Source organism: Loxodonta africana, chromosome 4 (assembly GCF_030014295.1).
Source record: "Loxodonta africana isolate mLoxAfr1 chromosome 4, mLoxAfr1.hap2, whole genome shotgun sequence".
NCBI lineage: Eukaryota > Metazoa > Chordata > Mammalia > Proboscidea > Elephantidae > Loxodonta > Loxodonta africana.
The window spans coordinates 151,744,910-151,762,367 of NC_087345.1; the positions used below are offsets into that span (position 1 = coordinate 151,744,910).

The 17,458-nt window shown below is 39.7% G+C and overlaps 1 protein-coding gene across 4 annotated transcripts in view; it reads left to right on the forward strand.

Moving 5' to 3' along the window:
* Window positions 1–17,458, forward strand: part of PROSER2 (proline and serine rich 2) — a 65,550-nt gene that overhangs the window by 36,640 nt on the left and 11,452 nt on the right. For 2 of the 4 annotated variants that reach the window (XM_010590734.2, XM_023548920.2), the window contains exon 2: window positions 5,564–5,783. In XM_010590734.2, the coding sequence (XP_010589036.1) occupies window positions 5,646–5,783 (138 nt within the window). In that variant the 5' untranslated portion in view covers window positions 5,564–5,645. Of the gene's footprint in view, window positions 1–5,563; window positions 5,784–6,305; window positions 6,474–17,458 lie in introns of those variants that run through there. The other 2 variants (XM_010590737.2, XM_023548921.2) reach the window with 2 other exon arrangements.

Below are 17,458 nucleotides of genomic sequence, written 5' to 3' on the forward strand. Positions count from 1 at the left end.
AATGTGTGTATCAATTTGGCTGGGCCATGATTCTCAGTATTGTGTGATTTTCCTATATGCTGTAAATCCTGCCTCTACGATGTTAATGAGGGAGGATGGGCGGCAGTTGTGTTGGTGAGACAAGACTCAGTCTAAAGATTGGATTGTCTTGAGGCAGTCAGTCTCTTGAGATATGAAAGGGAGAAGCGAGTAGAGAGACAGGGGGACCTCATACCACCAAAAAAGCTGTGCCAGGAGCAGAGGACGTCCTTTGGACCTGGAGCTCCTAGTCTGGGAGAAGATTGAGGACAAGCCTGACATAGAGAAAGCCTTCCCCTGGAGTTCACACCGTGAATTTGGAATTTTAGCCTACTTTACCGTGAGAAAGTAAACTTCTCTTTGTTAAAGCCATCCTCTTGTTGTGTTTCTGTTATAGCAGCCCTGGATGACTAAGACAACCTTCAACTTGGATAGCGCTGTTCTGACTGGTCATGCTTGGCTGATGTAGATTTACTAAGACTTTAGACTATTCGTGACTTTGTTCATGTCCTCTTTACTCAACTGATAAACTAGACTTTACCAAAAAAGGATATTACCAGTAAATAATGAGAAACATACAGGAAGTAGAAAAGAATAAGCAGAAATGAACACACATGACAAATATTTCTGCTTCTGTACTATTAGGCTTATCATGATCTCTTTGTAAAGCTTGTTCTCCTTCCTTGGTAAAAGTTAGTTTCTTCATTTGCGGGACTAACTCAGTTTAGTTTCTGACCCTAGTCTTGCTTTTTATAGTGTGCACTGTTTGAAATCTGAAAATGTGAACTTTTAACTGAACAAGGAGCCTAAATATTTAAAGTGGTAATGACCCATACAGACTCATAGCTGTGGTCGCTACTGTCAAGCTTGTCTGCTTCTTTTCTCGTACTTTTTCTCCTCATTGTATACGTTTCCCAGTGCAGACCAAAGATGAAGTTTGCGTCCTTGTCCTTGCCCTTCAGAAAGCTTTGCTCTCCCCACAGTGGACTCCCGTGGAATTCTCTGGTTCTAGTTCCTAGGGAACTAAAACTAGGGAGCCCCTATCTAGTTCTCAATTCCTTGGGAGGTCAAAAAAGATTGACATCATGAGCCTGTGAAGGGATGTTGAAAGTTTTCATTTCTCCCTCACAAACCTTGCCTTCTGGAAGATTCTGGTTAGCTTCCGTGTATTCTCTCAAGAGAATGATTTTGATAAAGTCTAGATATAATTTTAAAGTGGCAGAATAACTTCTATAAAATTACAGTAACACAAGAAAAAGGTGCACTCTCAAATCATGTGGTAAAATTACCACCTTCCAAACACACTGTAAGGACCTCAGAGTGCTTCTCTCACTGCCCAGTCCTGTGGTAAAATTCCAGATCGTTTCCCACAGAGTAGGTAGTTCCTCTGGGTCCCGTCATTATGTAGGGGTGAATCAGCATTTCACTTCCCATCTTTCTTCCCATGTGGGGAAGACTTGGCGCCCCACCTTCTCCTCCTTTCCTGGAAGCTGTGATTTATTTAGTTCAGGAATGAATTAGAACTGAGTCAGTGGGTAGGAATCTGCAGATCAGGAAAAATCTAAGAAATATCCTGTCTTCTCCGCATAACCTTTCCCACCTTACCCTGGCTCCAGCTACTTGTGGGTTCCACGGATATAGCTGTAATGCCTTGTAGCTACCTTTGTGTTGCTTTGTCAGCAGCCACTGTCATGAGCCCCTTAGTACGTCCAGCGTGTGTGTGTGTTTATACTAGATTCATATTAGCCATTTAATAGACCGAATACTTTGGAGAGTTTCACCATGGGTATCTGAATGGCAGGTTAATAGTTATTTAGACAGAGCCCAGGTGGCGCAGTGGTTAAGAGTTTGGCAGCATTATAACCAAAAGGTTGGCAGTTCGAATCCCCCAGCTGCTCTTTGGAAACCCTATGGGCTGGTTCTACTCTGTCTTACTGGGTCACTATGAGTCGGAATCAACTCAACAGCAACGAGTTTGATCTGGCTTTGTTAGTTATTTAACCAGTTTATATAAAATCTGTGTACTGTTTAAGCTTTCATATTATCAAATAAATTTTAAAGTGGTAACATTTTTTCATGTCTCTTTTTATTGTTTGGGATAATGGCAATTTGTTTTTGTTGCTGTGTGCCATGGAGCCAATTGTAACTCATAACGACCCTATAGAACAGAGTAGAACTGTCCCATAGGATTTCCTAGGCTGTAATCTTTATGGGAGCAGATCCCCAGGTCTTCCCCCCCGCCGCCCCCCGCAGTGCTGCTGAGCACTTACCCATTGTTCCACTAGGACTCCATAATGATAACTTAGAAAGGGTATATGTACTCAGAATCTTCTGGCTCCTTAGCCTTGCTTTTAAATTGCCATTTGGCCTGTACTGGTTCACCTGAAAAACAGATGTGGAGTGAGGAACGGTTTCTTCCTTAGTCTATTTTACCTAGATAGCTTCAGGATTTCTCTGAGATGGTATTCACAATATTTTCTGTGAAGTCTTAAATGGCAGGTTCCCCCTAAAGGTGTTCAGTGTTGATTGGGCTTTCTCCACAAATGGTGAGGTTTCTCTTAAACACATACACACCCCACCCCACACCACAAACAGAACAGCAGACATGTTTATATACACATACCAAATTGTACCTATGGTTATTTTAGTTCATGTGTCCCCTCAGTATTCCTAAAAGGACTCTTAAGGCTGCCTAACAGTATTTGCAGTTTAGGAAGGATGTGAGATGCCTATCTCTTCACTTGCCATAATATAAGCCTCTTTCCATATTAGTCTTCTAGAAGGTTTTGTTGAAACCACTTAATTGTCTGTTGTTCAGAGGCTGCACTGCATTTACCGCTAAAAGGGTGAGAGGATATGAAACTAAGGGGCTTACAGGGCACAGTTTCAATGCCTTTGTTCCTGAAAGGAAAAAGGTGAATTTCCTGTGCTCCTTAGATACTCTATGGGGCAGTTCTACCCTGTCCTATAGGGTCGCTATGAGTTGGAATCGACTCGACGGCACTGGGTAAGTAAGTAATTAACTTAGTATTTAATACTTGGTATCTTAGTATTTTCTGTTAGAAATTTTAATAGCATCATGTCTTCCAAAAGAGTGTAGAATCTTGGAGATGTCAAACTTAATAGCTCTTGTCGCCTCACCTCAATTCTGAACTGTAATGGGACTGAAAAGGAAGCACTGTTTGTGGTGTCTAAGGCAGAAAAGGAGCCCTGGTGGCGCAGTGGTTAAGAGCTGCGCCTGCTAACCAAAAGGTCGGCAGTTCAAATCCAACAGCTGCTCCTTGTAAGCCCTATGGGGTAGTTCTACTCTGTCCTATAGGGTCGCTATGAGTCGGAAATCACTCGACAGCAATGGATTTGGTTTTGTTTTGTTTTTTTTTCCTTTAAGGCATAAAAGACTAGGATTAATTACAGCACAAGGAAGACCTGAGTCTATACCTATAAACGCTAGTTTTACAAAAGCTCAGCTGTGGAAAGTGGCATAAGTCACTTTTTTAAACGAGTGGCCTTCAATTTCTTTTGTCTTAGCTAAATTACATTAGCATAGCTAGGTTGCATCTTCTGAAGTTAGCCCGTAAAGTTCGTGTATTTGTGTGAGTTTACGTTATCTTCTAGTAAGTGGATTTATTTAGTGATTGTGACTAGAAAACTCCTCCGGATTTTTACCAGCTTGACATCTTAGACTGCCAAAGCTCCTGAGACTGGGAGGACCTGGACAGAACTTGCACAGCAGGTTCAAATAACATGGTCTTGAAGAAGCATACTGCAGACTTAAGATGGAGGACAGAATATGTACTTTAACATCAATTTGATTAAAGCCCCTTTTGGTACTAATTTACTGTTGTTAGTTGCCATCAAGTCAATTCGAACTCGGTGCAACCCCATGTGTGTCATAGTAGAACTGTGCTCCATAGGGTTTTCGAGGCTGTGACCTTTTAGAAGCAGATCTCCAGGCCTGTCTTCTGAAGCACCTGGTGGGGGTGGCGGGGGTGGGGGATGTTGGGCCACCAACCTTTGACTAGTAGTCAAGTGCTTAACTGTTTGTGTCACCCAGGGATTCCTTGGTACTACTTTCAAATCAGTTGCTATCGAGTAGATTCCGACTCAGCAACCCTATAACACAGGGTAGAGCTGCCACTTAGGGTTTCCACTGTCGTGGATTTGAGTTGCTGACCCTTTGGTTAGCAGCCTGGGCTCTAACCACTGTTGTACCAGGGCTCCAGCACTACTTTACTGGAATTAAATACTTTTAAACTGAAAAAGGCATATATTTGAGATGAATGAATATGGTGATAGTATCAGCATGGTTTCCATGCGTTTGGGGGGATTTTACTCTGCAAGTGAGCCTTTGCCTTCCTATTGAGTCTGATTAATTGGAACTGATACAGCTTACGCTGGGGAGAGTGTGAACTTTCAGGTGAACCAACACAGGTCAAATGGCAATTTAAGAGCAAGGCTAGGGAACCAGAAGATTCTGACTGTATACGTTTTGTAAATTGTCATTATCCCAAATCGGGTGGATTATCCAATAAGCAAGGTAAGGTAAACACAGGCTTACTTATGCTTACTTAATAATCTGTAGTGAACAATTTTACATGGGTTTCACCACAGATTAGTAAGTAAACACAAGTAGGCCCCGTACTTACCTTGCTCATCTGTCCCTGTAAGGGGTTGTAAATTTGAAAAGAGGCTTTGATTCTGTAGGAAGGTGCTGTAGGGTTGGGAGAGAGACAGATGCCTGCCATACCTAGAAGCAGAGTCTATGATGTGGTGAAAAAATGTGAAATTGCCCACTACAGATTAGCAAGTAAGCCAAAGGAAGCCCGCTCTTACCTTGCTTATTGGATAATATGCCACTATTTTTACAACTAGGCAGTAAAAAAAGACTTGAGAAATGTTACAATTTTTAAAATACGTTAAATAATATGAAACCTTAAACAACATACAGATTTTATATAAACTGCCTAATAACTAAACCAAAACCTGTTGCCGTCGAGTTGATTCCGACTCATAGCAACCCTACAAAACAAGAGTAGAACTGCCCCATAGGGTTTCCAAGGAGCAGCTGGTGGATTTGAACTGCCAGCTTTTGGTTAGCAGCTGAGCTCTTAACCACTGCGCCACCAGGGTTCTGGCTAAATAACTACTAACCTGCAGTTCAGAAGTGCAGATAACTATGGTGAAACCCTCCAAAAGTCTTCAGTCTAATAAGTTAATTACCTAATAGGAATAAAAGTACGGACCCTTCGTGCAAGAAGAGGTGCCAGAACGTTCTTCTATCAGATATCTAGCACAAAGTAATTTTTAGTACATCCGTCTGTTCTCAAAAATAATTCATATGTCTTCATAATAATAAAAGGAAAAATGCGGACTAGCACCACCAAACTGACTTAGGGTTTCCTGATTACCTTTGTCCTAACGGTTGTGAGGCTGTGAATCTTAGATGATCTTGGAATCTAGATGCCAAGTTTTTCGTTTTTGAGGAAGGAGGTATTTGACTGTCTAGGCTCACTAACCACTATCACTTTGTGCTTGATCTTTCTAGAAATAATGCAGTACCTCAGAATGGGATACTGGCCCCTTTCCCACTTCCTGTGATCAGGCCAGGAGCTGAAGTTTCTGTGGGGATGCCTATAAACCACCTGAAATCAGACCCTTCGGAGATGGACTCTGACATGTCACCCAGCTGCAGGCTCAGTGACTTGAGCAGAGGTGGCAGTCTGGAGAGTCGAAGTAGCAGTGCTCGGTCCAGAAGTTTCACGTTGGTGAGTGATGGTGTCCTTAATGCTTTCATGTGCTTTGCTTGGTTGGTTTTGTTTTTTGTTCCTCCCCCTCCCACCCCCACCTTTTTAAGGAATATCTTTAAAAATTCTATTTGTTTTGTGAAATGGTGTCTTATTTTTCATCATCTTTTAAATTTTACACATATATAGAGCACTACCCACAGCAGTGAAGCAAATCCTTAGCTGTAGCCAATAACTTCTAGCTGCTTAGACCCAGAAAGGACCATGCCTGAAGCTAGTAACACAGAGAGGAGCACTGCTGGTGTTCAGTTCCTACGACCGAAAGGAGCTAATGCCATGAATTTCACAGGATAAACAAATTCCCTTTAAAACAGATTTTTAATTCCTTTACAAATATAGATGCCTTTGTATCTTTTTCTCTCAGAATCCAGACCCTTGCATAGCATCAGCCAGCTTTGGGAACTTTTACATAAAAGTCTTCTGTTTTAAAGATAAGCGAGGACCTTTTTATACGTTTTTCCCTTGGAGTATTTATCTTTCAGAAGAGGCCTTTATATTCATAGAGGGAAGCAGAGGAGAGAATTAACCCTTGGACCTCACTAATAATGGTCTGCAGTTCATCACAGCCTATCTTCTTCCAGTGGGAACACCAGTTTCCTTCAGATACACCAAGCCCTAAAATTAACCCCAATTATGCTAACTATAGGAAAGGTACGTATGTTTTGGGGTTAATAGCAGTGATAGAATTTTATAGACTCTTACTTGCATATTTTCTTTTTTTATAATATTATGGTAGTATGTCATAAATGGAAACCCTGGTGGCATAGTGGTTAAGTGCTACAGCTGCTAACCAAAAGGTCAGCAGTTTGAATCCACCAGGCGCTCCTTGGAAACTCTATGGGGCAGTTCTACTCTGTCCTGTAGGGTCGCTATAAGTCGGAATCAACTCAATGGCAACAGGTTTGGGTGTTTTTTTTTTTTTTTTTTTTTTTGGTGTATAATAAATATTAATTGATTCACCACAAGAAAAAAATGTATTACAAAATGTTATATTTAATTTTCTGAATGTCCGAGAGCCTACAAGATATCATAGCTAGAAGAAGCAAGTCTGTAAAATGAATTCAAGGAGTTTATAGGATACTTCCATATAAAATACAGCTCTTCTTAGACTCTACAGGGAAAGGGGACATTAAGGTGTCATCTGGCAAATTTGGAAAACCTGCTTCTTGTAGCCTCCGTCCAGATGTCATACACAGGAATACATCTTCAGAGACAGAAGCAAGTGTTTGAAAGGTCTATTAAGTTTCAGCTGTAAAGTCACAAAGAGAAATGTCTTGTGCTAAAGCTTTTTATCATGGACTTTTTTTTTTGTAATATATTAGCGATTCCATTAGGTTTAAAGAAAAGGGTATAAATCACATTTATAAATGTCAGAAGGTAAAGGGAGAACAGCATTGTGCTTCTTAGCTGCCTGTAGTGGAAGGGTTACTTTGAGCACCCAATGTTGGCTTGCATAAGTTTTGTAGTGGAATTGAGTTAAGGATAGGGACCAGAAGGACAGTCTCCAAGATATTTCTGATTTCCCTTAAGTCCAGAACAATCCTTATACGTTTTTACAATTGCTTTCTCCCTTGCTAATTAGTCCGTATCCTAAAAATCAGCTCAGAATCATAATAAACACAATAGTTTTGGAGACAAAGCCAGCTCAAATCCAGATTTAACTCCTGGACTCCTTTGCAGCCTTGGGAAAGTTATTTAATCACTTTCAGCATCATTTTCTTCATTAGTTAAAAAGAGGTGGGAGGATAATAATTCTATCTCAAGGGTTATTATAAGAGTTAAAGGCCTAGTATCTAATCAGTGCTTGATAATGCTAGCTTTTCTTTTTCTAGTGCCATATTAGCTTCTGAGGAAACCGTGGCAGTGTAGTGGTTAAATGCTATGGCTGCTAACCAAAAGGTCAGCAGTTCGAATCCACCAGGCATTCCATGGAAACCCTATGGGGCAGTTCTAGTTTGTAGGGTTGCTATGAGTCGAAATTGACTCAACGGCAACAGGTTTGGTTTTTTTTTTTTTTTTTGTACTAGCTTCTGAAGGAGCCCTGGTGGCGCAGTGGTTAAGCATTTGGCTGTTAACTGAAAGGTTGGTGATTCGTACCCACCAGCCGCTCCGTGGAAGAAAGGTGTAACAGTCTGCTTCCATAAAGATTACAGCCTTGGAAACCCTATGGGACAGTTCCACTCTGTCCTGTAGGGTCTCCATGAGCCTGAATCGACTCCACGACAACGGGTGTGAGCTTCCGGGTTGAACATAGTTGCACTCCATCCTGCCACACCATCTCATTTGGATCCATGCTTTCCCTTTTATATCTCTTTTTCTCTAATCAGTAGTCTTCTAAATTATTATTATTTTGAACACTAAGGATAAGATGGCAAAAGGAAAACATTTTCTTCCCCCAATATCTCACAGATTTCTCACTTCTGCCAATCTTATTATGAAGCATCACTTTGAATTTAAAGAATGCCAGTCATCTACAGTTCTTTGCTTTCTGTTAAAATCTTAATACTTTGATGTATTTGACCCATCTTTGTGTTCTCCACAGTGCCTATCATTGTGTATAATGGAGGGTAATAGTGGAAACAGCATTATAGATCCCACTCTTATGAGGCTTATAGTTAAATTCATAAATTATATTCCTATGCTGTGTGTTTGATTGCATAATCCAGCCACATGCACTACTGTACTATGTATTTCTCACTGTATGATGGAGGATATGTTCCATTACAATATAGCAGTACAACTGTAATATAAACTCAGGCTTGTTGATTGTTTTCAAGCAATTTTCTTTATGGAAAATTATTGAACCAAGTTTAGTTGTCATCTGTTATTCCTTCATAGTTGTGTGTTTTCCTTAACTAGAACTACCAAACTGAGAAATGTTTTTTTCTTTTTGATTGTATTTCAGATGAAGGGTTACAAAGCAAATTGGTTTCTCACTAAACAATTAATACACATATTGTTTTATGACATTGGTTGCCAACCCTATGACATAGCAACACTCTCCCCTTCTCAGCCTTGGGTTCCCCATTATGAGCTTTCCTATCCCCTCCTGCCTTCTCGTCCTTCCCCATTTAGTCTCGTTTTATTTATGGGCCTGTCTAATCTTTGGCTGAAGGGTGAACCTCAGGAACCACTTCATTAGTAAGCTAAAAGGGCGTCTGGGAGCCATATACTCTCAGGGTTTCTCCAGCCTCTGTCAGACCAGTAAGTCTGGCCTTTTTTTTGTGAGTTAAAGTTTTGTTCTACATTTTTCTCCAGCTCTGTCCACGGCCCTCTATTGTGATCCCTGTCAGAGCAGTTGACCATCTAGCTGTACTGAGCTCAGTCTGGTGGAGGCTGTGGCAGTTGCGGTCCACTAATCCTTTGGACTGATCTTTCCCTTGTGTCTGGTTTTCTTCATTCTCCCTTGCTCCCAACAGGGTAGGACCAGTGGAGTATCTTAGATGGCTGCTCACAAGCTTTTAAGACCCCAGACACTACTTACCAAAGTAGGATAAGAACATTTTCTTTATAAACTGTGTTATGCCAGTTGAGCTGATATCTCCCGAGACCGTGGTCTGCACAGCCCTAAGCCCAGTAATTTGATCCCTCAGGTAGTTTAGATGTATCTATGAAGCTTTCCAAACTGAGAAATTTTTATGTTTAATTTTAAATAACAGCTAAAGATTTTTTTTTCTAAACCATGTAATACTTGATTTTTGCAAAGCACTTATACTTAGCAGCCAGGGCCTCTTTGAAGACTGAATCACTTACAATAGTACAAAATTTTGAAACAATACATTTGAATTTTTGGATATCTAAAAAAAAAAAAAAAAAAAATTTTTTTTAATTTGAAAGGAATCTTTTTTTTTTTTCCTTAGACATCTAAGTCGTTTTTTGTGACTTATCTTTTTAGAATCAGAATCAACCATAGTAGTTCCTCCATTTGATATCCTTTAATTGCTCACATCATAAAAGATGACTCAGTAAATAGTATTTTTTAGGCCTCCAAAATGTATGACATGTAAATGCACCTCTTGAAGGGCTCTTTAAGTAAAAGAATCTAGTTCTGATTTATAAAAGTGTTTCTTTTAAGCAAAAGTTATCTTTATAAGAAGAAAAAACATTAATGCCTAATGTTAAATGAGAGTATCCTAAAGTTTTCAAGCACTGGTTGAAGTGTTACCTGCTCTTTAGAAACTTTTCTCCTGAGCTAGTGCCGGTTAAAAATTAAAATAGCTACTTAACTAAGATTGTTACGGCTGTCCATATGCCCCCATTGTGACTGAGGCTGTTGTATGAGGTGATGCATGGGAAGTCGTTATTTTTCCAGGGGCCAGTCGCGCGTGCGTGTGTGTGTGTGTGTGTGTATGTGTGTATGTATTTTGTTTTTCTCGTAAGGATTTTTTCCTGTAAACATTTTATAATGAAAGGCGTAGCTAGAACAAGAACGAACTAGCCAAATCCTGGGATATTTGACTAAGGAGATAACCTTTGAATATATTTTTTCCTTTGAAATTAGAAGGGACAGCTTTGCTACAAATGCAGCGTAGCACTTTACAAAGTTGGTATATGGTTGCGGAAATCATTACCTTGAGAAGTGATGTGGACTCAAGATAAAAGAAGGATTCAAAGACATTCATAAATGATAGCTGTTTAAGGCTACTAAAGGTAGTTTTGGGTGTTGGATTATCTATACCATTAACTTCTTGAGGTTAATGTCTCAGACGTTCATGCCATGTTATAAAACATTGTGGTTGCTGCTGCCAGGGACAGAGTGTTCTCTCATGTGGTATTAGGTTCTTATTCCGAATGTATTCCTTAGGTATGTTCTGCTTTTCAGGCGTACAAGAGCTTCCTCTAGAAAATAATATAATTTGATTAGTTGAGAAGAGTGGGACGCTCTTAATACCCATACTGCTTAAGGAATTTAATATGTCTGCTTCTTTGTGGGTGGGTGGTGAACATACATTCCCAGTCTACAAGCATACTTCCTACTCATTTTTATCCCTAACTCAAGCAAAAACAATGATTCACATTCATAATTCATTAATATCTTAAATGTCTTGAAGCTCCCTTTTTCCCCAAGTTAACAAATATTGTGATTGTAAAGTCACATGATGAGCCCATGATCAGACAGGGATTGTCAGCCCCTGAGTTATCAACTTCCTTCTCCAAGGCATTTGATGTCTTTTGGCCTCACCTATTAGTCACGGAATGAGAAGGTAAAACAAGTACTGGGACATGCTTTCTTCATGGCTGGGCTAGACTGAAGTCTAAGGAGTGAACTAGGAATCTAATATACTATTTGTTATATTATTTCAAGAAGAAATAGATTCATAAGAGTGGTAAAGGCAGAAACAAACTAGACAGTAAGTCACCCTGTCCTGCCAGTTCTGGCTTCTTACCCAGGTTGAATCAAAAACTGCCCTAGTCAAAACAGCTATTTTAAGACAAAGCTAAATAGCTTTTATAAAGGTTCAAGTCAATAAACATTTAGTAAATGCCTAGTCTGTGCAATAACTGACTGGGTAATGCCATAAAACCTGGTTTTAAGCTTTTTTAGGAGCTTACAATTTAGTGGCAAGACAAGATAGTCGTGTGACACAAGGTTATGAAAGGTCTAGGAGCACATATGATGCCATATACTTAAGATGTTTCTATCTTAATCAATATCTCTTTATAATATTGCCAGGTTAAAGAAGTTTAAGGTAGCCAGGGAGCCTAGCTGTAATCCCTCAAAGCCATTCTTCTGTAGTTCTGTAATCAAAACTCGACACATAATATCTCATCTCTCACTGATTTATTTTCTGTCTTCTTTTTCCTCCAGAAGTGCAGGTTAAGTAGTTGATAATGGAAAATTAGGGTGGTGACTCATTAGAAAGGACCATAATCAGACCTTTACACTGGAACTGGGGGAGCACCACGTACACTTGCTGTCTTTTTTGTGAAGCTGCCAAAGTAAGCATGAGCTTTAAGGCTATGTAGGAAACTACAGAAGAGGCTTATTTTTATTTTATTCTATCTGCTCCTATTTTGTTTGAGCTTTTCGGTGGTCTGTCATCAATTTAGATTATTAAATCCACAAAGCATTGCCCAAGTGTCAGGGAGATAATTTTGGTGTCTGTAAGAACATGCAAACATGAAGTCACACTCTACCGAAGCAAGTACCCTAGGCTGCCTACCGAGCAGGCTAGTAGTTAGGAGATGCTTGGCTTATCTCTAGATATTTTTTTAGCCATCATGATCTTTTTTTAAATCTGGAATAGAAATGAGTTCCGCTGATGCTTTTTCTCCTTCCTCACAAGGAGCTGCCACAGTCTTAGTTGGCAATTAAACTAAATTTCTGTGTTTAAAAGAAAAGCAAAACAAAAGAAAAAAAACATAATTAATGGAAGCAAGGTTCAGTAGTTTTTTTAGGTAGGGATTATTTTAGTATGATTATTTTAAGCCATCTTATCTTTCTTGTTCAACCAAAAAACAAAAGTTTTTCTCTCTGTGCCATTTCCCCAAAAACAAAACTCCTGTCCCAAATCTGTACTAATGTAGGTGTATCTAGCATTACTGACTTTTTGTATCTATTGTTAGCATTTATTTAAAAAGTTAGCCATCCAACTTTTTGTCTGGATGTCCTTCTCAGAGCTGAAATGGAACTACTAGATAAACACTGTTTTTGCCATCTTTGTGCAGAAATGAATAGACCTAAGCAAGACACAGTGCATTGTTTGCCTCTTTGTGGAAAGCTTGTACAATGTGCATTATATTACCTTAGTATATAAAGCATTTTGAGTTTTCTGTTTTGGATGCATTAGAAGTTATTTCTTCCCAATCATGATACATATATTAGGGTAGAAATGTACGCAGTCTCACATTCGTGCAGCAAAATGATGCTTCCCAGGGGTACCTGTAGCCAATACCTGAAGTCAGCATGGTGGGGTAAAAAAGGTGAGGTCGTTCTCTAGATATTCTTTTAGTGTCTGGACATTTTTAGCCTTAAAGGGGTTCCTTTTACTCCATAACTCAGATTACTGCACTAAAAATCACATTTATGAAATGGAAATTCTTTTTTCCCTTCTTTCCTTTTTCCTTTTCTCTTCCTGTTGCCCTCTCTCTGTTTTTACCTTCTCCCAGGTGCAGGCAGACTCCGGGTTCATTTGGAGGGCAGCTTCGCATTTAGGGGATTAGGCAATGAACTGAGCCCACAGCGTTCTTGGCCCTGCCCCACAGGTCAGGGCTCAAGGCCAGGATGATCACAAAGAAGGCACTTGGGAATACATTCCACTCACCCAGCCCATATTCCATCTTGTAACCCTAGAGAGAGAGAACTCAGCTAGGATGAGAGTACAAGAACATGAGTCTGTCAGGACCTGGAAATCTGATCACTGAGCAGTCTGGTTAAAATTAATTTCTGTCTTATATAAATAAGAAGTAAACAGGAGCAGGGAAGAACACTGAGGAGAAACTGTGAGCCTGTAGAACTCCATGATAAAATGTACAAGTCTTGCTTAGGAATATAGATGCGAAGTAATTGTTTAAAATGTTCTATTATCTTCAGCGTGAAAGTAGTATATATTCACTTATTACCTTTTTCAGGCAGAAAATAACCCTGATCTTGGATGGTAAACATAATAAGAATAGAATTAATGATATTTATATCAAGAGCAAGGAAAGTTCAAAGCTTAAATTATAATCAGTGGCATAGACCTTTAAAACCCTTGACCATACCAGGGTCCCCTTCGCCCTCTCCAGCAAGATGAGAACCTAAATGAATAATCTAATTAAACCCGTGTTTATCAAGCATAAACCTTTGATTTAAACATCTAATTTTAATTTTAGGTTTGTGACATTTTGGAAAACTACAGTATAATAATATGTTCTTACATTTCAATATAATTTATGGCATGAAAAAGACTAAGGGTATTCTGTACATTTTTACATCATATATTGCAACTCTACTCTGTCCTATAGGGTCACTCTGAGTTGGAATCGACTCGACAGCACTCAGTTTGGGTTTTTGGTTTTATATTGCAAGTATACTAAATTCTGCGAAAGACCTCTTTAAAGTGTTGAAAAGCAAAGATGTCACCTTGAAGACTAAGGTGCACCTGACCTAAGCCATGGTATTTTCAATCTCATGCATGTAAAAGCTGGACAATGAATAAGGAAGACCGAAGAAGAATTCACGTCTTTGAATTATGGTGTTGGCTAAGAATATTAAATATGCCATAGACTGCCAAAAGAATGAACAAATCTGTCTTGGAATAAGTACAACCAGAATGCTTCTTAGAAGCAAGGATGGCGAGACTGTGTCTTACATGCTTTGGACATGTTGTCAGAAGGGATCAGTTCCTGGAGAAGGACGTCATGCTTGGCAGAGTACAGGGTCAGTGAAAAAGAGGAAGACCCTCAAGGAGATGGATTGACACAGTGGCTGCAACAATGGGCTTAAGCATAACAATGATTGTGAACATGGTGCAGGACCGGGCAATGTTTAGTTTTGTAGTACATAGGGTTGCTATGAGTTGGAACCGACTTGACGGCACCTAACAACAACAAACAATACTGAATTCAAGTTATAGAGACTTTTCAGGGTTACCTTAGAATATTGATTACCACCATTTAAAACATTATTTTTCTAGGAAAATAATTTTAAATTCCAAAGGCTTATGAACTAACTTTTCAATACAAGCATTTTTTAAAGTTGGATCCAATTGGTATATAATTTGAGTGGAAAGATAAGTCAACAGTTGGTATATTTTAGGACCATACCCATGTTAGATGATAAAAACAGTGCAGTCTCCCTTCTTGAAAAACTTTGCTCAATATCAAAATGAACAGAACAGATTTGGTTTTTGAAATAGAGTCACTTATCTTACTTTTGGCAATCAAAATAAAAGCCTCTTAGTACTAAGAAGACAAATTTCTGAGCAGAGTATGTGGTGGGGGCTACACCAAGGGGCAGTTGAGATAAGTTAAATCCACCCTAGGAACTTCTTTATTCCCAAGCTACTTCAAATCAGTATTTCCTGAAGTACAGCACCTCGTAACTGAAGGTTGCCTTTTCCTGAATTGCCTTTGTGAGTCCGAAAATGAGTTTGGAGTCCTGAGCTATTACCAGTATGTTAAGCATCGGTTTTAGTTCATGTATAGGCATGTGTCAAACTGTTTCTTAATTATCTGTCTATTTCTATGTGTCCCTCTCTAGAATGAACTCTTTAATAGCAAGAACTGTGTTTCTTTCCTTTCTATTCCACTACATGGTTCAGTGTTTGAAACAGTTTATAAACAAATCAGTAAATTAATTCTCATGTCCACACTGAAATTTAATCATGGTAGTTCACAAAGTAGTTGCCATTAGTATTTATTAGCAGACATTAGTGCAGTAGCTGACTTATCCTGATGTCCACCACCACCACCACCAGTTGGCAGTGAGTCAGCTCCGACTCCTGGCGACCCCTGTGTGGCAGAGTAGAAGTGTGCTTTATTGGGTTTTCAATATCTGATTGTTCAGGCCTGAGTCCCTCTCGACTAGGGTTACAGCTCTGTCAGCACAGCTGGGGCATCTGCCACTGCCAAAGGCAGGTCAGCTCAGCCCCTGCACTAACTTCAGCCTCTCTGATGCTAACTGGCGCAGCTCACAGCCAGTGTGCCAGCTTGCTCAGATCTCTTAGCTGCTTTTCTAGCAGCAGTTTTCTCTTGTCACCACCAGCTCTGCCACAGGGCCTCTTCCAGGCCTCTTGCTATCTTCAGTGTTACAGCCCTTGACCCATATTACAGCTCTTTTAGGAGGTTCTTTGCCTCCTCTCTCTCTTCTTCTGCCTTCTTTCCTTGCCTCTAAAAAATTCTGTGGGTTGGCCACTTATCAATTTCAAGGCACGGCCCTCCCAGCAGAACCACGAAATGACCAGTCCCCTCAGTGGACTGCAGGTCACTCAATTTGCATAGTCAATTTACCAATCCATACAAGGTATATAATATAGATTAATCACAGGGCAGACTGCAACCCAGGGCTAGGCAAGAAGTATCAAACCATCAGGTTGTTTACAGCTTACTCAGGAAATGTCCTTCAGCCTGGACAAAAGTAACACACCTTCTGGGGTAGAAAACAACTTGGGACCCTCACCCCCACCCCAAGTTTCTTCTCCAAAGAACTAGAGCAAAGGTAACTCCTTGGGGCTTAGAGGAAAAAATCTCCCAAGTTGTTTTTCCAAAGAACCAAGGCAAAGGCACATAAAGAAACTCATTTCACTACAGGGATAGGCAATAAAAACCTCATGAGCAAAGCTGAAGGAAATAAAAGGAAGGTCTTGGGATTACTTGCCTTTGAGAATAAACACTCTCAAGACTTAGTAAAGAATTGGAGAAGATGACAGGGATGCATATTTGTTGAGAATAGATACTGTACTCCTGAAGCCCTTGGATAACATTTCTGACTACAGATTAATTGTCCTAACTGTCAAAAAAGATACCTACCACTTATTTCTTCAATAAGCAGGATCTATTGATATTTGTTAGAATGATTAGAAAGGGAAATAAATAGAACAAAACAGAAACCAAATAAAGAAGTAGTTCTAGTCCAGGCCCCTCCACAAAATAGTTATATGACTCTTGGAAAATCATTTCATGTCTCTGGGCCTGTTGATCTGTTGTGCTATATCAATCAGCCTGAGTCCTATAATTTGCCACAGAATGTAAAATTCCCTTTCTAAACTTGTTTTCCACATGAAGTCTCATGTTGCGACTGCTTGCTCTGAGGTTGGATTAAACACGTGTGTTTTATATACTCCATGCATGTTTTTGTCCCTCATTTAATGTGGGAAATTGGCATGCGTCTTGAGCTGAAAGTCTGTTACAGGCCCATTTGTGTGGATCCATTTAATTCTGCTGTCAGAAACTCTGGTGGCATAGTAGTTAAGAGTTCGGCTGCTAACTAAAAGGTTGGCAGTTCAAATCCACCAGGTGTTCCTTGGAAACCCTATGGGGCAGTTCTAGTCTGTCCTATAGGTTCACTGTGAGTTGGAGCCAACTCAACAGCAACAAGTTTGGTTTTTTTTTGGTGGGGGGGACACAACCAAAGAGAAATTATTACACCTAACCAAAGTAGATTCTTTAAAAAAAAAAAAAAAAAAAACTCATGAAAAACCCTATTGAAGCCCTGAACTGGTGAGGTCAAAGTAGGAGGAAACAGGTAAAAAGCATTAATTTATTTTCCTAGACTTTTTATTCATGGCTGCTATCATGTCATCCTGATGATGGTTGTTGTAATTGTTAACTGGAGGGAACTTTGTTATGCAAAGAGCCCTAATGATATTAGACTTACAAGGTTTTTGGGTTGAACCACTGAGCTCAACCACTCTGCATAGGTAGAAGAAAAGTTTGAAACGCTTTGAGGTGAATCTGGGAGAGCAGTGGGGATGAGATCAGTGAGACTGACCTGTGAGGAATGCTGTGTGGGTGGGAGACAGGATAATCCAGCAAGAACAGGAAATAGGGAGAAAAGATGAGGCAGGAATGTTCTACAACATTTATTGTTAACCTTCAGAGGATCCCACAAATCCAGTAAAATTTTAAAAAATCAAAAAATGAATAGTGTGACTGAATTTCTTATGAAAATGATAAAGGCAGTTTCATGTTCTGGTCACCATAGACAGACAGCT